Source organism: Macaca thibetana, chromosome 1 (assembly GCF_024542745.1).
Source record: "Macaca thibetana thibetana isolate TM-01 chromosome 1, ASM2454274v1, whole genome shotgun sequence".
NCBI classification, from domain to species: domain Eukaryota; kingdom Metazoa; phylum Chordata; class Mammalia; order Primates; family Cercopithecidae; genus Macaca; species Macaca thibetana.
The window spans coordinates 18,327,682-18,354,196 of NC_065578.1; the positions used below are offsets into that span (position 1 = coordinate 18,327,682).

The following is a 26,515-nucleotide window of genomic DNA, read 5'->3' on the forward strand; positions in this document are numbered from 1 at the left end:
CAAGATGCTCCCAAGAAGCACAACACCTGGATGCCGTGCCCGTGACCAGCAGTTCCAGGCACAGAACAAGCCCTTCAAGGATGAACTTGACCAGCCTCAGGGCTGTATCACCACCTATATGCTGTGACATCTGCAGCCACATCCCCAGCCGACACCTCTCTCCTGGAACTCCACGTGGTACATCCACAGCCTACCTGGTATCTCCACGTTGATCTAATGGGCCTCTCAAGCTTCAAGTGTCCCTATGCCAGCTCCTCCCTGAGTCCTCCTCACCTCAATCAACAGTGGCTCAGTTCTGAAGCCTTGTGATCACCCTTCACACCCCACCTCCTCTCCTTCCATCCCCACCCACCTGCAGATGCCGCTGGCTCTACCTTTAAAAGTGACCTAGGCCGGGCGCGGTGGCTCAAGCCTGTAATCCCAGCACTTTGGGAGGCCGAGACGGGCGGATCACGAGGTCAGGAGTTCGAGACCATCCTGGCTAACACGGTGAAACCCCGTCTCTACTAAAAAATACAAAAAACTAGCCGGGCGAGGTGGCGGGCGCCTGTAGTCCCGGCTACTCGGGAGGCTGAGGCAGGAGAATGGCGTAAAAACCCGGGAGGCAGAGCTTGCAGTGAGCTGAGATCCGGCCACTGCACTCCAGCCTGGGCGACACAGCGAGACTCCGTCTCAAAAAAAAAAAAAAAAAAAAAAAAAAAAAGTGACCTCAAATCTCACCACTTCTCACCATTTCAACTTTGGTCTGTGGTCTGAAGGAGGGCAAAATATATTCTCTACCTAATTTCCATTTGAAGCTAGGAAAGGGACATGATTATAAAACTTGTCTAGTCTCTTATAAGTCAGTATTAAACTTTTTACATATATGACAAGGTCTGTGCCATTCAACATTTCATGTGTGTTACTTCTTTTATCCCCCAATAAACAACCCTGTGCTAACTTTTATTACCCTCAGCCTGGGCTTCAAGACCCTGCCAGACCTGCCCTGGCCATGCCTCCCCCCTCATCTCCGCCCCCACCGCCCTCCCCTCACTGCCTTCTCCACCTCTGGCCTTCAGCCAGCTCCATCCTGGCGAGCTCATCACCCAGGGCCTCAGCACCCAGCAGGCTCTTCCCCAGACCTGGACCTTTTCATCCTCCAGTTCCCAACCTGTGGGAGAGCCTTCCCTGCCTGCCTGTCCTCTCCCTCTCTCCCACTGTCCTCTTTATTTTCTTTAGGAAGCATTCTGTTGAGTAAACAAATACTATCATTTCCATTTTACAGATGACAAAACTAAAAGATCAGCAACAAGAAGTGATTTGTCAAAGTCCCACTGACACAGGGAGCTGTGCTGGTTTGAAGCCCACACTGGCTGACTCCTGATCATTTTTTCTGCTTTGACTTCCCAGAAGCGTTGCCCCGTCTCCAAAGAGAGCATTAGGGTGAAGCTTCAAGACAGCCCTGGTTCTGTGGCCACCAAATAAACCTAAAGCAGGCTGTGTTCCTCTACTGTTCTCCAAGGCAGTGGCTACTGCATTCATCATGGAAACACTGGGCTAGTTTAAGAATTCTCACTCTTGAAAAATAGAGGTATAACTCCTACATGCTCTTAAAACCCAGCTCAGACATCACCTCCTTCAGGAAGTCCTCCTGGAGTTGACTATGGCCTCTTCTGTGCTACTCTCCCACCCTGAACAGACTTTGCACTGGCTGTATGAATCACATCGTACAGTTATCAGTTACCCAATGTGTCTCCTATGCTAGACCTGGTGATCAGACACCCAGGGCAGGGACTAATGTCAACTTAGTTATTTACAGCCTTGGGCGAGGTGACGGAAAGAGAGAAGAGAGCTGCGTATCTGACAGAGCTGCGTTTGTAGATCCCTTAACCACAGAGACCCTCCCTGCCCTCAGGATCCCCATCATAGGCACACTCTGTACGCTGCCCTTTGCAGGCCTGAACGCAATTATAACAGAACAGCTGTTTTCGGGAACAACATCCCTCTCCTATTAGATTGGAAGATCCATAAAGGCAGGGGGCCTTTTGTCCACTGCTCTATCTCCCATGCTTGTGGGTGGCACTCCTCACACATCCGCTGCCTGACTGGAATAACAGATGGAAGGAGGAGAAGAATGGGGAGGACAAGAGAAGAAAGGAGAGGAGGGCAGCCAACGGGCTGCCAGCTGCCCAAGTCCAAGGTCCACGTGCTCTGCAGCAGGCACCTACGGCAGCCCGCATGTGGCTGGTGTGCCTGCTGCATACCCGGGGCATGAGCTCACCTATAGGAGTCCCCATCTCTGTTGTAGTCACACAAAAGGTAATCCTTTCCCACCACCTTGTCTCTGGCAATTTTCAGTGGCTGGTCAACAGAAGACAGGAGATCCTCACATAGACTGGGGACCTGGCAGAGAGAAAGGACAAGGTCGAAACAGAGGTTAAAATAGCACACCAAACTCAGGTGGCTAACAATACTGCAGCTATATCATGGTCAGTACCTTTAACATCTGGCCCTGGGTACTGAGCCAAAATTATGGGCCTGTTCTTTTCTTTTCCACATGTGTCTGACACCAACTGTGTCCCTCTATTAAGAAACCCGTTCTTGAATTACAGCGGAGCGTGATTTCCAATACGGTCTTCCTTCCAAAAACTGTGTGCAGCTTTAACGACCTGGTCACCAGGGTGGCCTAGTAAATTTCAGTGTGTATGTGCTTGGTATTGGTCTCTGGTGGGCAAAGTACAAGCTCAAGTCCCGAGAAGAGGGTCAACATTTCAAATACACAGGAATCTAAAGAACTCGGAGTAGAATAACTCGTTCGTGCCGGGGAACTCCCACAGGCTCCCATGCTGGGTGGAGTCTCCAATACTTTCCAGGCCCCTAGCCAAGTGTTACCAGTTGGCTTGTAGAGTCAACTCTATCTGCTGCAAAGACAGCTTCACCCCGGCTCCCACAGCACGGAGCCCCAGTGGGCTCAACCCCGGCTGGCCGGCCAGGGGGCTGCCTCACCAAGAAGGATGACCCTGTGGTTGGGGGCTGGCAGGACTCAGACTCTGGGCCAATGCTGCGACTCTGACACAAGGCTCTGCAAGTAACCAGGCCACTGGCCTCCTCCTCCCAACTCAAACATCAATTTCTACCAAAATCTCCCAGACAGGGATGGCAGCACTTTCAGAAATGGATTCCTTCAGGCTTGAGTCACTTCCATGCTATATTTTCAATGTGCTGACTTATTTGTTTCATGGGCCTGGGTTTATGGGGGCCCCACCGTATCATTTACCAGGAAAGTGCCTGCCAACTGCACCAATAACCCTTCCCAATGGAAAAGTTAAATTGTACGGCAAAGACAGCAGCAGAGCAGCTCAGCAGATGGGATGACAGTGACAGTGGTTCCTGTGTTCTTCCAGAAGACCCTTGCCACCATCCAAGAGACAGGCAGGGACAGGGAGTCCCACCACCACAGGGACCACCCAGCCTCCATGGGCTCCTCCGCTGCCCCTCCAGGGTGCCTTAGAACTCAGCTTGGAAAGCAATGTCCAGCACAACTAAAGGACTGTAAACCTGCCTCGTGACTCACAGAAATTGTGGCCTTGGTGAGATTATCTGTTTCTTGTACAGGGGACAGCACCCAAAGAGACAGACATACACCACCAACCCCTGTGTACAATGTGCTGGGCTTAAAGGTGTGAGCCCCCAGGCCTGGCCTGTACCTGTGCTTGTTTTCAGAATTCTCTCCATGTGTATCTGCCCTTTCCAAACAAACATAATAAAATTGGGGGTTACTTTCAAAGTTGGTTTTGGTGATAATATCAGGCCCCTTACCATTTCCATGTGCCTGTCATGCACCACGTACTATGGTAGGCCCTTTATAGAGAGCATATTGTTGACTTGAAAGCTCACACGCATTCTGCAAAGTGGCTATGCAAAGCCCCATTTTACAGATTAGAGTTGAGGCCCGGAGTCATTAAGTTACCCAAGGGCCACACAAGAAGCAAGCAGTGAACACAGAAAACAAAACCAGGGCCAGATGAGTCCAAACTCCCTACTCCTCCCCTTCTAACTTTGGTTTACTGTCCAGCTAACGGGAAGGACAGTGCATGCCAAAGGTACCCTATAGTGGCAAAGCGCCCTCTCCTAGCCCCAGTCCTGCTCAGCTGTGGCCACAGAGCCCTTCACCTGGAAGGAAGTCCTGGCTGAGGAAGGAAGGTCTAACAGCTTCCACCCAAGGCCATCTGGGACCTGGAAGGGGCCCTGCTGTGCTGCCACAGCCAGTGAAGCCACCTTGCCTAACGCATCACTCCTGTCCCTAATCTCCTCCATTTATAATACTGGGCTGTTGCCTTGGCTTATCTGTTGGGCCTCAACTTTTGCCTGGAACCCATTCTCTCTGGTTGGAGTCCTGACACCATCAGCCCAATTTTTCCTCAATTACAGTAGAGACTGAGCAAATAGGGTCTGAAGTTAGACTTTCTGACTCCACTGCGTACAAGTAGCTTTATGGCCTGGGTAAGTCATTTTACTTCTCTACTAAGACTTGGTTTCCATACTTATAAAATGGAGATAACAAAACCAACCCATCTGGGCGCCTATCCCCATGTGATTTTGAGGAGTCACATGAGATAATGCATTCAGTGTTCAGGGCAGAGCTGGCACAGGGAAATGCACGTATGTTACTGACTGACATATTCAGTCTCTGCCATATTCAGACTGACATACTCCTCTCCCTTCCTTTAGACAGTATCATCTGTCACCTGTTACTCTCAGATAGCAACACTAGCCTGGATCACACCTGAATTCACTGTGCTGCTTCAGGCACGGGGTACACACGTACTTGTGAGGATCCGGTGCTTCACCCCAGTTCCGCCTGCAGCCAGCTGCTTCCCTTCTCCCGCCAGAAACACTGCTTGCAGCCAAGTCGCTGCAACATAGGAAAGCTCACAAGAAAATGGGGTTTGGTATAAAAGAGGCTTGACTCTACTCCTATCCAAGAGATTCATCTATGAATCAAAAGCATCTGAGTAATTTCTTCCTAGCACTTAACACCAGGTGGAATATTTTTTCATTGATCAGTTGTCTGTATCCCTCACTAGAATGTAAGTTTTACTGGGGCAAGGACTCAAACTTATTCACTGCGGGATTCTCAGTGCCTATAGCTGTGCCTGACACACAGTAAATGCTTAATATATTTGGGAGGAAGGAAAGAAAGGAGGGAGGAAAGAAGGAGTTTTACAACATGGAGCCTTCCAAACTCCAATCAACTTTATTTTTAAATTAATAAATTGGCAGGTAATAGGAATCTTTAGCAAAAGCACTTGTCCAGAACTAAATTTGAATGGATGCTGATGACAAGCTTCGCGTGTGGTTCCAACCCAGCACTCTCAGATACGAACCATGGTGTGGTAGGAAAGCACTGAACAAAGAAAACCAGAGCTGTCATGAAAGCCCTGGCATTTTTATTAACATGTGACCTCAAGGAGCCACAGCAATGGTGAAAAGAGTGAGAACTAAGAGACCTGGGTTCTAGCCTCTGCTCTGCTGTGAGCTGGCCACAGAACCTTAGGCAACGACCAAGATGGTTCATTTGTCAAACACAGTAGATGAGCTGCACGGAGACAGACCACCCTTGAAGATCTGTGACAGGACTTCTGAAAGCCAGTATGCCAGGTACTAACCAGCCCCAGAAAAACATATATTTAAACTGGAACTAAAACACTGGCACTGCTTGTCCTACAGTGAAAAGCAGCTGGGACTTGATATGGTCAACTGACTTCACCCAAGCAAGCACCGTTTTTGCCTTTTGGAACAACTCGCAAGTTGGGCCATAGTTTTGGCCGTATTTCCATCAGCCCTGTTTCTTTTGATGAAAGACAATCTGCTCTGGAATAGTAACATTTTTGTTGTCATGGGAAATGAGAAGTGTGGAATAATGCATGGTGTGCCCACAGACTTGGACCACAGCAGCCACCCAAAGGTGCATGAGTCATGACCTGGCACCACCACTGATCCATCTCATACCCACGCCATCTCTCTGCCTCTGCCCTAACATCCTCAAACAACCACACGGTCCCATTCACCACTCCCTGAACATGCATGTGCATTCCTCCACTTAAACATCTTCCCCATTGAGGGCTGCTGGGTAAAATAGAGAAAGGCTAGTTCAATCTGAATTTTAGATACACAATGAATAACATTTTAGTATGAATACTTCCTAAAGGTTACATGGGTCATGTGTGTTTTTTTTTCTCAATGAGATGAAGTCCAGCTCTGTCACCCAGGCTGCAGTGCAGTGGTGTGATCTCGGCTCACTACAACCTCCGCTTCCCGGGTTCAAGCGATCTTCTTCCCTCAGCCTCCCCAGTAGCTGGGACTACAGGTGCATGCCACCATGCCTGGCTAATTTTTGTATTTTTAGTAAGACAGAGTTTCATCATGTTGGCCAGGCTGGTCTTGAACTCCTGACCTCACGTGATCTACCCATCTCAGGCTCCCAAGGTGCTGGGATTACGGGCATGAGCCACTGCGCCTGGCCAGGTCATGTATTTTTTTTCTTTTTTCTTTTTATTTTGAGACGGAGTCTCGCTCTGTCACCCAGGCTGGAGTGCAGTGGCGCGATCTCGGCTCACCGCAAGCTCTGCCTCCCAGGTTCATGCCATTCTCCTGCCTCAGCCTTCTAAGTAGCTATGATTACAGGCGCGTGCCACCACGCCCAGCTAATTTTTGTGTTTTCAGTAGAGAAGGGGTTTCACCATGTTAGCCAGGATGGTCTCGATCTCCTGACCTCATGATCCGCCTGCCTCAGCCTCCCAAAGTGCTAGGATTACAGGCGTGTGCCACCGCGCCTGGCCAGGTCATGTATTTGTATTTGCTAAATCTGACAGCCAATCCCCACTGCTCTCTTAAATCTTACTGATCCTTCAGGGCCTGGCCCAAACTCCAACTTCTTTATCAAGATGTCAAATTCTTCAGAATTCCTGCAGTAACACTAATATCGACTGAATCCTAAATGCTTTGAGGATGGCTGTTCTAATACTGTCAATGGCTTTCACCTTACTCCTTCCTTACCACTTAGCATTTTTCACTGTGAATTGACTCCACACCTACAGAGGCCAAGACAGGCCCTTCAGTCTCAGCGCAGCATCACGCCCGCGGCAGCAGGCATCGTTCAATGCATGCTGATTCTATGTAAGTGGATATTAATCCTGTGGTCTGAGGTCATATTACAGAACCAGAATAAAAACAGTGTATCTCGGTAATCTAACCAGTCCCTACGCTCATCTGAACCCCGGCCCCCGCCCCCTACTCATGTCGAGTGCTTAGAGCAGTGGAAGAAATCACATTAAGTGTCACGGGCCATGGGTTTGTACAGCGATTTAAATGAAACGACAGGTCCAAACAAAGCCGAGAGTTCACTTTGGGGTGCATGTGGCACCGGCTCTGTCGCCTCCAAAGCCAGGGAGGGCCTCTGAGGAGGAGGAGTGGTGCCGACATGCAGCAGCCGGATGGTTTCTGTCTAAACCACCCATCTGAACTGCCTAACAGCCTTGGAGGGGGACGTTCAGATAACACCAAAGGTGTCAGACCAATCCAGGCTGTTGGGGGGATTTAAACATAATTCCCAGTGACTTGGAAAAATAAACACTACACTGGTCAGGACGGTGCCTGCCGTCTTTCTGGCGGGGAGTTCGGGGCTCCACCACTTCCTCTGCTGCCACAGGAGTGTGCCCATCCTGGGGAGCAGGAGCCGCAAGTCCTTCACCATCGAGACTTTCGCCGGGCTCAGTGGTACCCGGGGGCCACTGGAAAGATGGGTAGGGAGTGGGTAAAGTGAACCAGGGCAGGGAGAAGAAAAACCCCCAGAAGGTAGAAGGGAGAGACTAGGACGCTATTAGCAGTGGCCTCAGGTGACACCTGAATAATAATCTGTAGAAGGACCAGGTAATCGTAACAGCCCTGTCCTGCAAGGTGGGCACTATGCTAGCCGCTCTCCCTGCCCTGCCCCATGATCCTGAAAACTGCTCTCCACGCAGACATGCGCTCCCGTCCTTGTTTTAAAGAAAGGGAAAAAAGGGCCTTAGAGAAATAACTTGACCAGAGCCACGCAGCTAGGGGCCAATGTCCGAGGAAGGACATGCAGACCCAGCACGGTTAGCTTGAAAAAGAAACGAAAGACATTCTTGCTTTTGCCCAACCTGAACCTTTTTTTTTTTTTTTTTTTTTTAATCACCCAACCCAACAGCTGATCACACGAAGAGATACAAATCAGAAGTTTCCGGCCACAAGTGAGGTTCGTGTTTATGCTGCCATATGGTTCTACTTTGCCTCTTCCTCTTCTCCATTAGTTATTAATGTTGAAAAAAATTGTTCAACCAGAAAAAGTAACTTGAGATGAACCCTTAAAAAAAGCACAAAAGCCAGACCAGCTCAGACCCACGGAGTCTAACCCACGGCGCCCTTGTCTTTAAGAAGTGCACCCTTGTACCTCAGTTTTTTAAAAAATAGCCAAATGAACACATTCCATCTTTTGATCTGCCTGTTGGCCGAGAGCCCACCACCAGCGAGATAGGAATCAAAAACAGACTCTGCATACTCGGGTGCGCTCAGAGGAAACCACCACGCCAGGATGCCACAGCTGCCGACGTCCAGCAGAGGGCTCTGTGACAATTTGTTCCTTTTATTTTTGCAGAAGGCCCAAAACTCTTAAAAAGATAAAAGTGGTTTCAAGTGGCACGCACACTAGTGTCAGAAGCAGAATATACAGCGTGGCATTTGGTAAAAACACCAACCTTGAAACCAAACGGCCTCAAATCCTGGGTCGGTCACTTGCTGGCTGAGCATAACCTTCCCAAGTCTCTGGAACTGGGGGTTACGACACTCATGTCAAGGAGAAATTCATGCTGTTCCGTAAACCCCGAATGCCAGCTCCAGGCCCGTGTCAGGTGCAAGGGCTCAGCACGGGAAAAGATGGACATGGGCGGCCCTGCTCTAACAGCAAAGTCCAGCCACAGAGGCGTCCCCAAGAGGTAAGGGTAGGCTGGGCGTGGTGGCTCACGCCTGTGAACCCAGCACTTTGGGAGGCTGAGGAGGGTGGATCACTTAAGTTCAGGAGTTCGAGACCAGCCTGGCCAATATGACAAAACGCTGTCTCTACTAAAAAAATACAAAAATTAGCCAGGTGTGGTGATGTGTGCCTGTAGTCCCAGCTACTCAGGAGGCTGAGGCAGGAGAATCGCCTGAACCTGGGAGGTGGAGGTTGCAGTGAGCCGACGTTGTGCCACTGCACTGTAGCCTGAGCAACACAGAGAGACTCTGTCTCAAGAAAAAAAAAAGAGGCAAAGGTAGGAAGCAAACCTGCAGGACACGACGGAAGTAGGATGCCACGGGGGGAGTCAGCAGTCTACGAGGTGGGACAGAGATGACATGTGAATAATGACCAATGAGCCAGCCCTCCAAGACTGCAGGGAAAAATAACAGGGGCATCCCAAGCAGAGGGAAGAGCCAGCATGAGGCTCTGCTGCAGAGGCCACTGAGGCAAGTGCAAGAACAGAGAGGAGCAAAGCGCGGCTGGAGTGAGACCCAGCAAGGCAGCACCTCCTGGTCCACTCTAAGTGCAAGGGCAGGCCCTGGCACACTGCTTTTCTTAAGAATTAAAAAAAAAGGCCAGGTGCGGTGGCTCACTTGAGCTCAGGAGTTCGAGCCCAGCCTGGGCAACATAGCCAGACCTTGTCTCTTCTAAAATAATAATAATAATAAAAATAGCCAGGCACGGTGACGTGTGCCTGTAGTCCCAGCTACTCAGGATGCTAAGGTAGGAGGATTGTTTGAACCCGGGAGGTCGAGGCTGCAGAAAGCCGTGTTTGCACCACAGTACTCCAGCCTGAGTGACAGAATAAGAACCTGACTCAAGAAAAAAAAGTGTTTACTTACGTATAATAGGTAATACATTCATATAGGTCAGAATTCAAAAAGGTACAGAGCACAAGCTGGGAAAGGCCTCCCAGTGAGGGCCTGCAGGCTAGCTGCCCTCACCTAGGGAGATGGCCTCCAGGTCAGGACCCCTTCAGTGGGGCTCCCTTCACCGGTCTGTCCAGGTGGACACGTGGCCTCCACCAGCCTATGAGAGATGCAGGGATCCCCACCCCACCACCACTGCTCAGTGTGGAGAAGACATAAGCCCGCTCCCCAACTCCCCAAGGGCAGCTTCGTTACAGGGACCTCAGTTTGCCATTAGGAACACTGAGCCACGGAAGCACAGCTTCGTGTAGCTGAGGCTAGAGCTTCCAACCCATTTTGCCTAATGGCTCTCTAAGCATGGCCACCCATGCAATGAGAAGGCACCTTCACAGGCGGCAGCTTTGCACCGGGCCTGAAAGTCACACCCAGGTGGTCAAGCTTGTTTTGGATGGGAAGCAGCTGTGCTCCCGGAGACTCAGGCAAGTAGTGCCCCTGAGTAACCAGAGGGTAGCCCCACAGGCTCCTGCTCACTCCAGGAAGCATCAAAACATATCTCCTTAGGATAACAGCCATGTGAACTAGGGTATGGCTCACCTATTCACAGACAGGACTGAGGGCACCCTCACCTGCGGATAAGAAAACCCAAGCACGGGGAAGCTGCTGGTCCCGGCTGTCCCAGCCAACATGAGGTAGAGAGGAACGAGAATCTCAATTTGAGACTGACCCAGCTCTTCCAAAGACCAAGCCCCACCAGGTCAACAAGGTGAGCTACCCCCATTCCCAATCAAGCTCAGGGGACAGGGTTCCTCCTAGGAAAAAAGAACAGAATCGGGGGAACTATGGGACTGTGAGGACCAAAGCTTTCTCCCCCAAGGGCCCAGTCACGGCAGACCCAAGGTGCCCAGGGTCGCCTGGGAAGGGCTGCAGGGCTGGGCTCTCCTGCCGCCTCACCACAGCCCACAGCAGATCCAACATGTGACCTTTCCACTCTGGGCCTCGGGGACTCCTGGAGTATGGGCAAGGGCTCAGTGCCTACCACCCAGCAGAGCCTGGTGAGAAACGGGCCCCTCGCCTGCCAGGGCCACACACAAGGGGGACTCTTCCAGTTCCAGCCCCTCTCCTCTTTAAGCAGTCCCTTGGCGCTGAGGGCCTTATTTTTTTGTTGTTTTGTTTTTGAGATGGAATCTCACTCTGTTGCCCAGGCTGGAGTGCAGTGGCGCGATCTCAGCTCACTGCAACCTCCGCCTGCCAGGTTTAAGCGATTCTCCTGCCTCAGCCTCACAAGTAGCTGGGATTATAAGTGTGCACCACCATGCCCAGCTAGTTTTTATATTTTTAATAGAGATGGGGTTTCACCATGTTGGCCAGGCTGGTCTCAGGTGATCCGTCCGCCTTGGCCTCCCAAACTGCTGGGATTACAGGCACGAATCACCTTGCCTGGCCAAGAGCCATATTCTTTAAGTACAAGCACAGCCTGCTTTCTTCCTGTGAAGGTTGTAAGTTGTAAGATGCACCAGTAATTATAACATCACTAAGCGTACACATTAAGTTTAAGAAGTAATTTCCCAATTTTGGCAACATTAAAACGTGAGTGATGGCTGGGCACAGTGGTTCATACCTGTAATCCCAGCACTTTGGGAGGCTGAGGTGGGCGGATCACCTGAGGTCAGGAGTTCAAGACCAACCTGGCCAACATAGTGAAACCCTGTTTCTACTAAAAATACAAAAATTAGCCGGGTGTGGTGGCGCATGCCTGTAATCTCAGCTACTTGGGAGGCTGAAGCAGAATTGCTTGAACCCAGGAGGCGTAGGTTGCAGCGAGCTGAGATTGTGCCACAGCACTTCAGTTTGGGTGACAGAGCAAGACTCTGTCTCAAAATACAAAACAAAACAAAACAAATTTAAAAAAAAAACCAAAAAAGTGAGCAAGTCACGCACCACAGAGTTGAGATAATGGTACATGCAGCACATCTGGTGGAGTAACACAGATGTTTCTGACTTAAGATTTGTTTGACTTTGCGATGGTATTCAGTAGAAGCTGTAGTCTGAATTTTGATCTTTTCCTGGGCTAGCAATGCACGGTCCAATCCTCCCTCATGACGCAGGGAGACAGCAGCTCCCGCAGCTCCCCACCAGCCCCGTGATCACAAAGGTGAGTGATGACACTCTACAGCCACTGCGCGCCAGGTGCTTTCACCAAACTGTAGGCATGTTCTGAGCACGTTTAGGGTCAGCCAGCTGAAGCCATGATGCTTGGCAGGTTAGGGGGATTAAAAGCATTTTCTACTTCCAATGGGTTTTCCGGCATGTAACCCCTTCGAAGGTGCAGCAGCATCTGTACCCGCTCATATGAGGCACACGACTCGAGGCGGGGGTTGTGGTTGGTTACCTAGGGTTTAATGCAACTGAGGCTGGCCAAGAGGGCCAACATTAGGAAATCATTTTTGACCAACAAATGATTTATTCTACTTAGAAATGAGTCTTCCACATGCCATTAACAACAAAGAGTTTTTTCAGGAAACGGTAAGTCCCCTCCATCTCTTTCTTTTCTCAGACAGGTGCCCTGACCATCCGGAGATAAATAATAAACAAAAGCAGGCCTCCTGGGCTCGCTTTCAGCCATTCATACTCCAGACCCCAAAGCTTTGCCCTCTGGAAGCTCGCAGCCTGGAAGGGGCCACAACAGTTTCCTAAAGAAAGGGTCAGGAAGGGGAAGAACAAAGACGACAAATGGAAAGGAGAAATGAAAATCACTGTATTTGGGTCAACCACAGTCACACACAAGGCTCCTGTTGTCCACATGTAACCTTAAGCTTCCCTGAAGGGGATGAACCAGGCCCTCGGAGCCTAATTAAATTAACTGTTTCCTGGCCAGGCGCACAACCCATCACCTATGTGCAGAGAAGCCAGGGTCTCTCTAAGCTGCCCGGCTGCTTTTAATTAAGGACTCATCCCTGAGAGATGAAGCACAATATACACAACCACCTTCGAGTCCCCAGAATGGAAGTCATCTTGGACTCAATGCTGAGAACTGCCCGCAGTCCCCCAGCCGGCAGGAGAAGCTGCCGCCTACAGCCAGGCAATGGCCTCGGGCTAAGGAGCACAGGGAGGCTCCCCCGCACCCCTGCCCTCCACCCAACGTCCTGCGCGTCTATCCAGACCACCTTCCTTCCCCGAACTCCACCTAAGTCATCCTTCAGGGTCTGATTTGGCCACGCCTGCCTCTTCCACTGCAACCTCCCAAAGCTGCGTCGGCAGAGACCCTATGCTCCTGCATCCTGTGCAGGATGCGGTGTTGAGCCTCACAGGTTTGTGATGTGCATGTCTCTCCCCAGGGCAGGGATGAGCTGTCTGGACTGCCTTGTGCCTGGCTTGATGCTGGCAGGACTTCTGAAGCGCTGGTGGGATGGTGGAAAACGAGGGCCGCTCAGGTCAGGTTCTGATCTTTTGAAGCCCAAGCCTGCCTTGGTGGGAAGCAAGTTCTCAGCACTTCAGCGCCTCCCTTAGAGGAGGGACTACGGGGTCTTTGGTGGGTAGGAGAGAGACCGACCCTTGACGTGGATGGCATTTCATCCTCATGACTGCCAGCCCTGAGTTGGACGAAGGTGTGCACCCACGGGGCGTGGGCTGCCGCCTGCTGTAGGGCTGCCGCCAGCTGTGGCACTGATGCTGCCCCTTGTACCCTACACAGCCTCCTCCTAAAGCCAGACCTACAGCCTTCCCAGCATGAAGGCAAGCACGGGGTAGCTGCTGTTCTCTTCTGGGACGGTCCTCAGTCCTTGGTCTGGCTTTCTTAGTCCACATTTTTATTAGGATTATTGGCCAGATGCAGTGGCTCATGCCTGCAATCCCAGCACTTTGGGAGGCCGAGGCAGGCGGATCACTTGAGGCCAGGAGTTCAAGACCAGCCTGACCAACATGGTGAAACCCCCATCCCTACTAAAAATACAACTCCCCCCCCAAAAAAAAATTAGCCAGGCATTGTGGCGAGCACCTGTAATTCCAGCTACTTAGGAGGCTTAAGGGAGGAGAATCGCTTGAACCTGGGAGGTGGAGGGTACAGTGAGCCGAGATGGCGCCACTGCACTCCAACCTGGGCAACAGAGAGAGAAACTCCATCTCGAAAAATAAAAAAAAGTGATTATCACATTGGTTTGTATTCTTCTGTCACCTGAAATCTTTTTGGGAAAAGACCAGGTAAAAATATACAAACATAACTCATATATAAGATGATTTTTCTCCAAAGACACTGTAATTTCACAGAGGGATTCCATCCTCTGGTTTAAGTGAAAAGATACACAGTGAAACCAATTTTTTGTTCTCGTCAACATTTTAATGAAACAACATTATTCAAGGGCTTGCTGTAGGTCATAATTCCCAAGAACCTAAGGACGACGTTAAGTGAGGACTCACTGAACTATCAAAGTTATGAAAGGAATAACAGCAAAGATGTTTAAGTCTTACCACGTAAGAGGCATGTAACACACATCCTCATTTTATCATCACAGCAACCCTGTAGGAGGCAGGGGTGTTATTATCCCACATTATTGTTCACAGGTGAAAAAAAGAGGCACAGGTAGGTTAAGCAACTTGGCTACAGTCACACAGCAGGTAATTCAATGAAAGCCATGCAATCCCACCCTAAGGTCATGGGGACTCTAGAATGATGCCTGGTGAAAAACCTAGTGGGCAAAATACTTCAGCTGAAAGAGTCACCAGCTGGATGGTGGCAGAGAGAAGTACTTGGCAAGATGGGGTTTTCACACAATGAGGCCAATGCGAATGGAACCTCTCATACAAACCTCCTAGGGTAGAGCATCAAGGCCTAATTGCAGGGAGGGTAACGGGAAATCCATCCATTTCGTCATCACTGGATAAAGGGTTAGGCCTGGCCTCAGGCTTTAAAAACCACATGTGTGTCAAATGTCCACGTCTAAACTTAAGAGTTTAGGGTGAAAACTATGAATGGACTACCACGGAAGTTACAAAATAAGAATGTAGGGGGGAAACCTGAGGGCGTGCCACCCGAATGCGGGAGGAGCCAGACGGAGCAGCGCAGGAAGGGCTGTTCTTTGCCACTGATCTGGGGGGCTCATGATCGCCCAGGACAGACCAACGGCGTCGGGGTCTGTGGTTGACAGTTATCTGCACGTCGACACTGATGGGGATGCCAGGGAAATCTCACATACTCTGTTTGGCAGAAACGAGATACCCGAGGCAGAACGTGACAGTAAGGAGTCACATGGCCAGGCCACCATGGGCAACGGCAGCGCAGGGGATACTTTGGAATCTGAAAGCCCATGAAACACCCTCGAGTCCAAGAGGATCTGCTCCAAGATGAGGAACTCCGTGACCTCCAGGGCCCATACATGGAAGTGAGCCACAGTCATCCTGCCACACCTGCTCAGTCCCCCAACGAGCCAGGCGAGGTGCTGAGTCCTGTACTCCTCACCCCATGGGTCCTGATAGCCCCCTGGGAGGCGAATGACCTTTGAAGCCACAGCAGAGGCTGACCAGCTCAGAGCACGGAGCCACTGAGTCAGAGGGCGGAGGTCTGGCTCCCTCCAAGATTCTCCAAAAAACCCTCACGACCACAAGCTTCTAAACCTCAACGACCTACCAAGATTCCAGTAATACTTCTGCTTCTCTTCAAGCGGCAGTGTTTGTGCCATGTTTGTGTGTCTGAGTCGGGGAGCGGGTGCTGAGGTAGACTCAACAAGTCGGTGGCTTCCCTGTTTTCAACACAAAAGTCACCCAGGCTGTCTGGCCACAATGTTTCACGCTGGATTCCTTCCACTGGATGGATGTCTCATCAGGTTTTGCTGTAATTTCACTGAGTCACCCACAGAAATGACCAAGCAGGGGAGACGGGAGGGGACATCTCCAGGGGGCCACATCTGAGCTGAGTTACAGGAAGTGAGGCGGGTGCGGCAGTTAGGGCAGGTCGCAAAGCAGCCCAAGGATGAAGGTGCAGAAGGAGGGTCTGTCGGTCAAAGGCGGGCAGCGTGGGATGCCGAATGCTGATGGCTGCACAACTTTTATTTTTTTTATTTTTTTATTTTTGTCATCACCCAGACTGGAGTGCAATGGAGCGATTTCGGCTCACTGCAGCCTCCACCTACTCCCAGGTTCAAGCAATTCTCCTGCCTCAGCCTCCTGAGTAGCTGGGACTACAGGTGCTTGCCACCATGCCTGGCTAATATTTTCTTTTATAGTAAAGACGGGAGTTTCACTATGTTGGTCAGGCTGGTCTTGAACTCCTGGCCTCAAGTGATCCGCCTGCCTCGCCCTCCCAAAGTGCTGGGATTACAGGCATGAGCCACTACACCCAGCCAGCTGCACAACTCTTGGTGCACTAAAAACCACTGGACCGTACATTTTAAAAGTGTAAATGTTATGTTATATGAATCATATCTCCAGAAAGCTGTTGTTTAAGAAGAAAAGGTGAATCAAGAGAGGATATTTTAGGCAGAGAGAACCACAGGGATCCAAGACATCACAGGTAGACATGCAGGGAACCAACGGTTTCAGAATACGAGTACGTCGTGTGACCCAGGGTTAGGCTGGTAAAAAGCGAGCCTGGGTGTCAGGAACCATGGGCAGTGTTGTCTTTCTCCGCACTCTCAGTTGTAGTTGTTTGACTCTTCACTCGTACCACCCAGAGCTTCTCCTACATCAAAATAAACCAAGGGAATGCAGGGACTCGCCACTGGCCTGGAAGTCAGAGCTGGTTCTGCCACGAAACGGCGCTACATTGGGCATGGGCCGCGGCTACCTGGTCTCTGCAATGGATGGTTCTTTGAGACAGGAGCGCCTTGAGGGCTGTGAGTACAGAGGGAGGAGCTCAGGGTGACAAGCGTGGGAGAGGAAGTCTGGGCCCATCACCTTCTACCTGGTTTATTCAAGTTCTAAGATCTTGCTTGAAAAAAGGGTTGTACCAATTTTCAAAATGTTTGAAAACCATTAGATGAGATAATCAGTAAGGTTTATTTTAGTATCAACATCCTACAAAGTTTCATAGTTCAAGACTTGAGAGTTAATCAAAAGTTTGTGTCATCCTTCCTAAAACAAACCTTTACTGAGCAAGGTACTCTGAGGCTCCAACCAACTGTGGCCTGCCCGGCTCTTCTGCTCACAGCCTTAGGACACAGGCGCAAGCAGCTAAGTGAATTATTCACAACAAGGGGAAGAAGGAAAAGGCTTGCACCCCATAAGCTTCTCCCCTGAATGCCATGTTCAAATTTAAAACTCTTAGGGAATTCTATATTTGTATACAGAATCCAAATTCCCTCCTCTTTTCTCTTCTAGGAGAGATTCCGAGTCCACCCCTTGCCTCCCCTCAGACCCCAACACCATCCTGCTTACTAAAGGGAGCCCAGTTTTCCCTGCTACCCATGGCACAGATCTTCATCAATTTCAGTGTGCCCTTCACGGATCTGGCACGTGGTCACTGGCAGTTACAGGGGTGATGACGGAGAGAAGAAACCCCAGGCTCCAACTACAAAGCCCTGCGGGACACACAGGCTCCTCTGGGCTTCCGGGCCCACATTCCTGGCCTATTTCAAACATCAGGGAAACAGACTGAGCATGCCATGCCCTCCTCAAGTATTTTTAACCTGCTTCCAAAACCAGACATGTTCTAAGGGGGGCGACCCAGGAATTCCTCATCCAGGGCCAGTGCCTGCCAACCGCGAGATGTTGGCTTTCTAACAGCTCTGGGGAGGGAGCGTTGTCTGCCTTTTCTGGCAGATGGGGAAGTGGGATCTCTCTCCAATTCACTTTTACATCTCACATTTCTCATCAACCAGAGGGCAGGATCTAAGTTAAAGAGATAGTCTTCAGACCCTCCTCAATGGAAGCTCTCCAAACACTGTTCTCTGGCTTCCAACAACAACAGGAGCCCATAAGGTTCCCCAAATGAAGGAGCTGGATAGATCGTGTAGGAAAAAAATCCTATGAGGACAAGGCCAAGGAAGGGGCCTATATGCACTTCACTTGAATTATGCCTCCAGCTCTAGGTGACAAGAACCATCTTTTTCACTGCTGGAGAGCTCAGCTTCCTACCACCTTGCCCTGATCCTGACCTGGTTCAGATTCCTCGCTTACGTACTTCTCTCACCTTGTAGCACTGCTGCACGTTAAACAGGAGGGAAAAGTTCTTTTGTTCATTTTCCTTAGAATGGAACCAAAATGATACTCCAGTAACTCCATCTAAAAGCTCAAGTGGCAGCTAACAGCACGGACACCAGGGGCATCCCTTGCCAGCTTCCAATGCCATGGTGAGAGACACTTATCATGGTTTTAAAAAAGACCAGAGAGCATTTTCACAAGCAATTCCTAAGAGACTTAAATTTCCTACACATAGGCAGAATAAAAACCAAAAAGGAAAAAAAAAAAAAAAAAAACCTTCCCCCAAACAAAAGTGAGGGCTTTGGAGGAGACTTGCTGAGTGGGCAAACATTTTGGAAAGATGGAATTTTAAACACAAACACAAAAGGGCAGAGATTTGCAGCAGAAGAGCTATGCACACAGCCGGGAGGCCTTTAATTAGGGAAAGCTTTGCAAAGCCCACGGAGCATCGGCATCGGCAAATCTCCCCTTGGTCTCCGGAATGGAAAGAATGTGGAAACCAATGGGTGATCAAGGAGTTCGAATTTTGCCTGACACTCTTGCTGGGAATGAAGCATGCGGTCCTGTCTTTTGCCACCTTTTCAGCAGCCTCAGGTGAGCCTTTTAAAAAGGTGAAAGAGGAAGGAACATCTAGCCTGGGAGAAGCCAGGCTGGATCCTCTCCTTCCTAGAGTGCTTCCTGCAGATGGCACATAGGAAAGCTCTTCTGGTATTTGAAGGCATTAACAGAATTCAGGGGAGGACTAAACAACCCCCTTAGAGCTACGTGCTCTATTGTTTGCATTTTTACAAGTCCAGGCATTTTTACAGGTATTTCCAATGAGATTGAAATGGCCTGCACATAGGCAGACGACCTACAATAACATACGAAAGTGAGGTTAGCCCCCTGCTCCGCCCAGAGGGGACATCTGCCTATTCGGCTTCCAGGTTGTAGCAGCAGTCGTTTTCCCTAAACAGCTGATACCCTTTCAATTCTTTGCTTTCTGTATCATGAAGTACACTGGAGTCTGGAGCACAAACGCTTTAAACCAGTAATTTAACTCTACTTTTGAGGATACCCTATGTCCCCAGCAGTTAAGAGAAGGGCTGCCAAATCTTAACTCATGAGGGCGACAGGATCAGGAACAAAGGCCCGAACTCTCCACCATTCTCCTCTGCCAAAATCTACGAGTTCAGGAAAATGGCAAGCCAGGAGTTTACTTTAGGTTCCCTCAAGAGCAGCAGCTGTTCCCACCAGTGCTGTAAAGGAGTCAGTAGGAACTGAGAGACCTGAATGGTCTGATTCAGAAAGTCCCAGCTCCCTGTGAGGTCAATAAAGAACTCTGTCTCAACAGAGGCAACAAGGCCACTGACTCCCAGGAAAAGACTGATGTGGGCTTTTCTAGAGGCAGGCAGGCTCTTGGATCAACAGGCTTACAAGGGCACATTTCTCAGTTATGATCTTAAAAATTGCAGGGAACCTGCTGATCTCTGTCTCTTACCCATCCAGAAAGTCTGAGTGGGAGCTAGCAGCTGATCCTCAGCAAAACCAGAGTGTGCGCCCATCACCTGCTTTTTGGTAAGGGACCCATGTGACCTGAATCAAAACTCAAAGCTCACCAGACACCAATTCACAGGCTCTATCTAACAGGGCAGAAACCCACCTGCTCCTGCTCAGTCCCTGCCCAGTTAGTTCCTTCCCACCACCCACCAGCTGTGTCTCAGGCTCTGCCCACTCTAAGCTTTCCCTGGGACTCGTCTGCCAAGGGTGGGCCATGGTGTCCTCCGTGGTGCTCCACAGTGCCCATGTTCCTCATATCAGAAGCCTTGCATTCTGGCCAGGAGTGGTGGCTCACCTCTGCAACCCCAGCACTTTGGGAGGCCGAGGCGGGTGGATCACCTGAGGTCAGGAGTTTGAGACCACCCTGGCCAACACAGTGAAACCCCATCTCTACTAAAAATACAAAAAATTAGCGGGGCGTGGTGGCAGGCATCTGTAATCCCAGCTATTGGGAGGCTGAGGCAGGAGAATCACTTGAACCCGGGAGGCAGAGGCTGTAGTGAGCCAAGACTGCGCCATCACCCTCCAGCCTGGGCAACAAGAGCGAAACTCCATCTTCAAAATAAAAAAGAAGCCTTGCGTTCTATCCATCCTGAGTATCTATCTCCCACCATGGCTATGAGCTCTTTAAAGACACAACTATTCTCTTGTCACTCTGACCCTGGTGCTTCAGCTTAGGCAGGGCCTTGCATTCATAGGGGCTCAAGTAGGCGTGCACTCACTGAATGTCCACTTCAGGCTTGACAGTGGGGATACAAAGGTGAACAAAAGACAAGATCCCTGCCCTCCCAGAGCCAAAAGCTCCTAGGATGGAGCAACTCCCAAGAGACAGGAGAAGCAAGGGGCATGCCTGGGGGCAGGGTGGGGGCGTGAGGGAAGTGAGGTCCCAGCGGAGGTGTGAAGATGAGCAGTTAGTGGGAGCAGAGTTGGTGTGGACATTTGTCCCAGTCAAGGAAACAGCATGTACAAAAGATGCAACAAGACAGGGCACAGGCCCGGGAGTGTGCAAGACGAGGAAGCAGGAGGAAGGGACAGGGCCAGATCAAGAGCTCTTCCACCCAGATGTGTTCTCCGGGCTTGATCCCGACAATGTGGAGTCATAAAGGGACATTATCCGAAGTGCATTTTGGCAAGACTACTCCGTACGCAGAGCAGGCTGGGGCAGGCGGGGACGACAAGCAGGAAGGCCTGTCTACAGGTTATTATGATACTCCAGTAATGCAGGGAGGAGCAGTAGCAATAAACATTCATTGAACTGCTCTAAAATGAGGATTGGGACATACCTTCACACAACAGGCTGGACAAGGTGGATGGCACTCTATAAAGAAGTGACCGCTCTTGGGCAGGAACTACATCTCCACTGGCCTCCAGCAGCCTGAGCTGCACCCAGTGCCCCTCCTGCCTGCCTCCCTCCTGGACTCCAGCTGCAGTTCCTCCCTGTCACATGCCCTGCTTAATGCCTGCACTGTCAAGACTCAAGAGGTGAAGTACAAGAGGTAACAGCAGTAGGCCGGGCATGGTGGCATCACTTGAGGTTGGGAGTTAGAGACCAGCCTGGCCAACACGGTGAAATCTCATCTCTACTAAATGTACACAGATTAGCTGGCTGTAGTGGTACGCATCTGTAGTCCCAGCTACTCGGGAGGTGGAAGCAGGACAATTGCTTGAATTGGGGAGGCTGAAGTTGCAGTGAGCCGAGATCGCACAACTATATTCCAGCCTGGGAGACAGAGTGAGACTCCATCTAAAAATATCTCTCTCTATCTCTCTATCTATCTTATCTATCTATCTATCTATCTATCTATCTATCTATCTATCTATCTATCTATCCATCCATCTATCCATCTATCTATCTATCTACGGCTGGGCGCAGTGGCTCATGCCTGTAATCCCAGCACTTTGGGAGGCCGAGGCAGGCAGATCACTTGAGGTCAGGGGTTTTGAGACCAACCTGGCCAAAATGGTAAAACCCCATCTCCACTAAAAATATAAAAATTAGCCAGGCACAGTGGTACAGGTCAGTAGTTCCAGCTACTCCAGATGCTGAGGCTGGAGAATCACTTGATCTCGGGAGGCGGAGGCTGCAGTGAGCCGAGATCACGCCACTGCACTCCAGCCTGGGTGACAGAGCGAAACTACGTCTCAAAAAAAAAAAAAAAAAAGAGGTAATGGGAGAAATGCTTGCTTGTCATTGCAAGATCTGAGCTCACCTCACAGTCTCTCTCCCACCTGGAAGAAGGCACGACCTTTCAGAGCCTGATCAAGCAGCAACCACCCACCTATCTGGCCAAACAGAGAAACACAGGCTGCTTTTGACAAGGGGCACGCACTCTCCTCCTTAAAAGGACAGCTCAGTGATCACGACAAAACAATGGATTCCAGCCACTCCTGTCACCACCTTCATGAGATAATGAACCGAAAATCCCGCTATCCCCAAATTCTGAGAGGAGTCCACATTAGACATTCTAGGCTGTGTGATCTGAGACCAAGAGATGAGAGGGGACAGGGATGCCTCGTGGAGCTGAGCTGTGACTCAGGAGACCTCAGCCCCTGGCACTCAAGGGCTGGTGATCCCGGCAGGTGGCAGTATATGGACAGTCTTTTTTTTTTTTTTTTTTTCCCGAGATGGAGTCTTGCTCAGTTGCCCAGACAGAGTGAGACTCCATCTCAGAAAAAAAAAAAAGAAAAAAAAATACATATATATATACACACATATATATACACACATATATATACATATATATACATATATATATACATATATATACACATACATATATACATATATATATATATATATATATATATATATATATATATATATATGACTGGGCGTAGTGGCTCATGCCTGTAATCCCAGCACTTTGGGAGGCTGAGGCAGGCAGATCACTTGAGGTCAGGAGTTTTGAGACCAGCCTGGCCAAAATGGTAAAACCCCATCTCCACTAAAAATATAAAAATTAGCCAGGCACAGTGGTACAGGCCAGCAGTTCCAGCTACTACTGGAAGGTGAAGATTCCACCACCTTCCTTGGATGATTTGCACCGAGCATTTTCCCCACACGACGTCCTTTAATAATCACAACTGCCCTCTTTGAGAATGAGGCAAATCCAGAATTCTCTCCATTACAAAGATGAGGAAACTGAGGCCTGGAGTCTAGGTAGCTTACTCAGGGTCACCTAGATATTCAGGGTGCATGCACCCAGCCCCAGCTGATTCATGACTCCGTGACCTTAAAAACTCTGTCCAGGCCAGGCGTGGTGGCTCACACCTGTAATCCCAGCACTTTGGGAGGCCGAGGCGGGCGGATCACGAAGTCAGGAGATCAACACCATCCTGGCTGACATGGTGAAACCCCGCCATCTCTGCTAAAAATACAAAAAAAATCAGCCGGGTATGATGGCAGGTGCCTGTAGTCCCAGCTACCCAGGAGGCTGACGCAGAAGAATGGCATGAACCCGGGAGGCGGAGCTTGCAGTGAACGGAGATCACGCCACTGCACTCCAGCCTGGGCAACTGAGCAAGACTCCGTCTAAGGAAAAAAAAAAGACTCTGTCCATATACTGCCACCTGCCGGGATCACCAGCCCTTGAGTGCCAGGGGCTGAGGTCTCCTGAGTCACAGCTCAGCTTCACGAGGTATCCCTGTCCCCTCTCATCTCTCGGTCTCAGATCACATAGCCTAGAATGTCTAATGTGGACTCCCCTCAGAATTTGGGGATAGCAGGGTTTTTGGTTTATTATCTCATATTTATTTGGCATCAACATGTGGCCAAAGACTGTGTTAGGGTATGGGGGTAGAGCTAAGCATCATGGCATCCCGCAGGTGCTCAGAAGCCAGAGGGCCCTCAGTGCTAAGACTACAGTTACAGCACACAGCAGTGCTTTCAGTGCATTAGATACAATCTGGAGATTTGGCTGTCCCTACAGGCAGCGTTTGGGACTAGGAAGGTCAATGAGACAAGAAAACAATGTGGGTGAAGAAGTATTAAGCCTCTTTAAAACACCTGATGTACATATTGCCTCTACTCCCAACTGATGTTCAACACATGGTTAGAAAGAGGCAAAAAAAAAAAAAAAAATCCCCTTGTATGAAGGATAATCCTTTCAGCCTGGGGCAAATCTCCTAAAGAGTTTTGTTCTGAACTAGGAGTGTTGTTTTAGCTTCCAGTCAATAGTAATTAAGAGTCCCAATATATTCCAGAAAGAGGGAGAGGGAGATTAACGATCATTAAATCTCTTCTGCATTTGGCTCCGAATCTCTTTTTGGAGGGGCCGGCTGTCAGATGCTCCCTCCAAAGCGTCCATCTGACAGCACTCCCGCCGCCACCATCTGGAACATCAATTCCAGTGCTCGCCTGAAGGTTTCAATTACATAAAAGGCAATGGGCCCACTAGGACCTGAGAGTCTGGAGTCTCACAAGGGCTGCTCACACCCCCTCTCCTGCACACAAAGCCTCTAGAATTTGGTCGGCAGTCCTTTGCCAAGGGACTCATTTTGGTGGGGGCATGGGACTGGCCAGCCCCTTGGCAAGGCCTCTCTCAGGCAGGGTCTGTGCGTGCTATGACTGACAGGGTCTCTAATGAACCTTAATTGTGAGCTCGACAGGCCCAGGAAGGCAGCCACAGATGTGGCAAAGGGCAACCGCAAACCGTCTGATTAGTGAATAAGAAGTGTCCGGCCCAGTGAGGGCCAATGACCCAAAAAAGGAGGAGGGCGGGACTATTCCTCCCCCACGCATCCCTTCTAAGGCTCTGGAGCGCCTTTATGTAAGCAGTGCAAAGCCTCTGGGTGCACTGGAACCTCCCCGCCCGCTGACGCCCACAGCACTGCTGCTTGGCAGCTGGCAGCTGGGATGTCGGGGTCTTGTGCTTGTTACCATGGATGCTTCTGTCTCCATCAGCAGTGCACCTTCAACCACAGGAGGCCAGAACAGGACGCCCTTTCAACGTGGGAAGGGGAAAGCTACCCACTATGGAGACTGAATAACTTCTTGCTGGTGCTAAGAATTGTGAAGGTAGCTGCATTCAGAGCCAGTCGTCCTCTGGTGACCTGCAGTGACAAGGAGAAAGCTACTCCTGGAGCAGCTTTGGGCACAAACAGCATGATGAAGACAGGCTTTGCAGTCAGGGGTAGATCCCAGCTCTGTTCCTTACTAATTAGCTGTGAGGCTTGGACCAACTCATGAAACCTCACTTGGTTTCCTCATCTGTAAAATGGGCATAAAAGATCAACCTTGTGGTGTGCAGTTTAAATAAGCAAAGTGTCTGGAACAGTACCTGGCACACAATAGTTATCTCTTAAAACCCAGGAGAACAGCAGAGTATTTTACGCAAGTTTGACGTGACCTCAGAACTCCTTGCAGTCAGCTACTACAAGCCAGGTAGTAAGCTAGAAGCTTTACACCTACCATCTCTAATTCTTGAGGTTAGTGTTGTTATGCCCATCTCACAGATGAGGAAACTGAGGCTCAGTGGTCACACAGCTAAGACGTGATAAAGATGAGAGCTGAACTGGATTGTGCCTTTCGATTTCGAGGCGCTCCATCATCAACTTCAGTGCTCCTAACCAGGCATTTCAGGCATCCAATCTCAGACTAACAGCCTAGAAACACCTAATCAAGAATTTTGTAGAACCTGAATTCCCAAGTACACCAAAACAGGCTTCTCTGGCCTGGCATATAAAGGAGTGGTAGGGGGCACTAAATGGCTAACCTGTTTCCAAGGAAGTCTGCAAAACAAATGAGGACTCCACTTCCAGCCTTGATCTGCTTCTTGGCTAGTGGCACCTCACAAGTATTTTCTGCATCAGGGTCATGAACAGGTGCAGCAGGTGAGCTGCTAAAACAGCCTCCCCACCAGAGAGCAGTCCCAGGAGAGGCCCAGAGAGGAAAGACGCTACAGAACAGAGGCCCATCACTGGTAGGTTGTATAGGACCCTCACACATAGACTGGGAGGCTCTCACGCTGGGGAAAAGGATGCCTGGGGGGAGACTGGAGATGTGGGTTCAAGAAGGGGACAAGAGATTCAGAGGGAAGAGGAGCAAGAGGTGAGCAGTGCTGATAAGGAAGAGGGTAAACAGCAAGGAAGCGGGAAACCGACAGAAAGGATCCTGAGGACCCGGGTTTCACAGGTGACCTGGCACCTCCGGAAGGCTGAGGAGTGAGGCGTCTGATGACCTGGGAGGCTGCAAGGCTGGCTTGTCCTTGGACACCGAGATCAACCTAAGACTCCTTCCTACCGCCTCAGACCATCTAGCCATGCTCTTCTCTAGCTTTCTCTCCCAGGGCTTCCGAAGACTTTCCCAAAGATAACCGGGGGCAGCTCCTCATTCAGGGAGCAGAAGCAGGAAGAAAAGCGCCTAGTGAGCAATCAGGAAGAGGAGGGGAAGAGACCCCACCAGGGCAGACGGTGCAGCTGGTGTCAGATGACCCTTATCTCTGCAGAACGGAAACCAGTCAGCCACAGCCTGGACGCTCACCTTCTGACCTCCACGACTCGGGGGGGCCGTGGAGTTTCCAGCTTCCTGTTCGGGGATCCTCACCTTGACAAGTTCTCATGACTATCTACAAGGCCTCGACGGAGGGCCTCTTAATCTCCTTCCTCAGTTAAATAAGCCGAGTCCTTGCAAACGTGCACCGGGTTATAAAATGCCCCACTGGCACCAAGACTGGGACTGGGTTCACCTGTGAAAACGCAGCCCAGAAGCCTGCCCAGGGCGTCAGAGTACAGCCTCTAGGCTGACAGAACCCAGGAGTGAGCCAACCAGCCCTAGGGACCCAATGAAGGCGGTAAAGGCATCAGCTGGCATCAATTAAGTGCCTGTCTTCCACTCACGTCTGCAGTTTACACGCACCCCAAATCCTCACAACCGTCTCATGAATTCAGCTTTCGGAAACTATGAGAGATGAAGTCTCCT

General features: G+C 50.2%; 3 protein-coding genes and 1 pseudogene across 22 annotated transcripts in view; 2 read left to right on the forward strand and 2 right to left on the reverse strand.

The window, feature by feature from the left end:
• The window catches only part of MICOS10 (mitochondrial contact site and cristae organizing system subunit 10), a 447,625-nt gene that overhangs the window by 208,956 nt on the left and 212,154 nt on the right, over nucleotides 1-26,515 (forward strand). The window contains exon 1 of one of the 15 annotated variants that reach the window (XM_050793865.1): nucleotides 7,524-7,527. The exons of 12 other annotated variants lie outside the window; for them this stretch is intronic. The gene's annotated coding sequence lies outside the window, so the exon portion shown is untranslated. Of the gene's footprint in view, nucleotides 1-7,523; nucleotides 7,528-13,446; nucleotides 13,451-25,291; nucleotides 25,296-26,515 lie in introns of those variants that run through there. 2 more of the 15 variants (XM_050793731.1, XM_050793799.1) reach the window with 2 other exon arrangements.
• CAPZB (capping actin protein of muscle Z-line subunit beta) overlaps nucleotides 1-26,515 on the reverse strand; it is a 149,568-nt gene that overhangs the window by 46,676 nt on the left and 76,377 nt on the right. For all 5 annotated transcript variants that reach the window (XM_050792383.1, XM_050792355.1, XM_050792372.1 and 2 more), the window contains one exon: nucleotides 2,261-2,382. In XM_050792383.1, the coding sequence (XP_050648340.1) occupies nucleotides 2,261-2,382 (122 nt within the window). The remainder of the gene's footprint in view (nucleotides 1-2,260; nucleotides 2,383-26,515) is intronic.
• The window catches only part of NBL1 (NBL1, DAN family BMP antagonist), a 282,591-nt gene that overhangs the window by 11,055 nt on the left and 245,021 nt on the right, over nucleotides 1-26,515 (forward strand). The window lies entirely within an intron of this gene.
• LOC126956313 (uncharacterized) lies at nucleotides 2,390-10,856 on the reverse strand (annotated as a pseudogene). Its single transcript, XR_007726300.1, has one exon. The product of XR_007726300.1 is annotated as an uncharacterized LOC126956313 (transcript).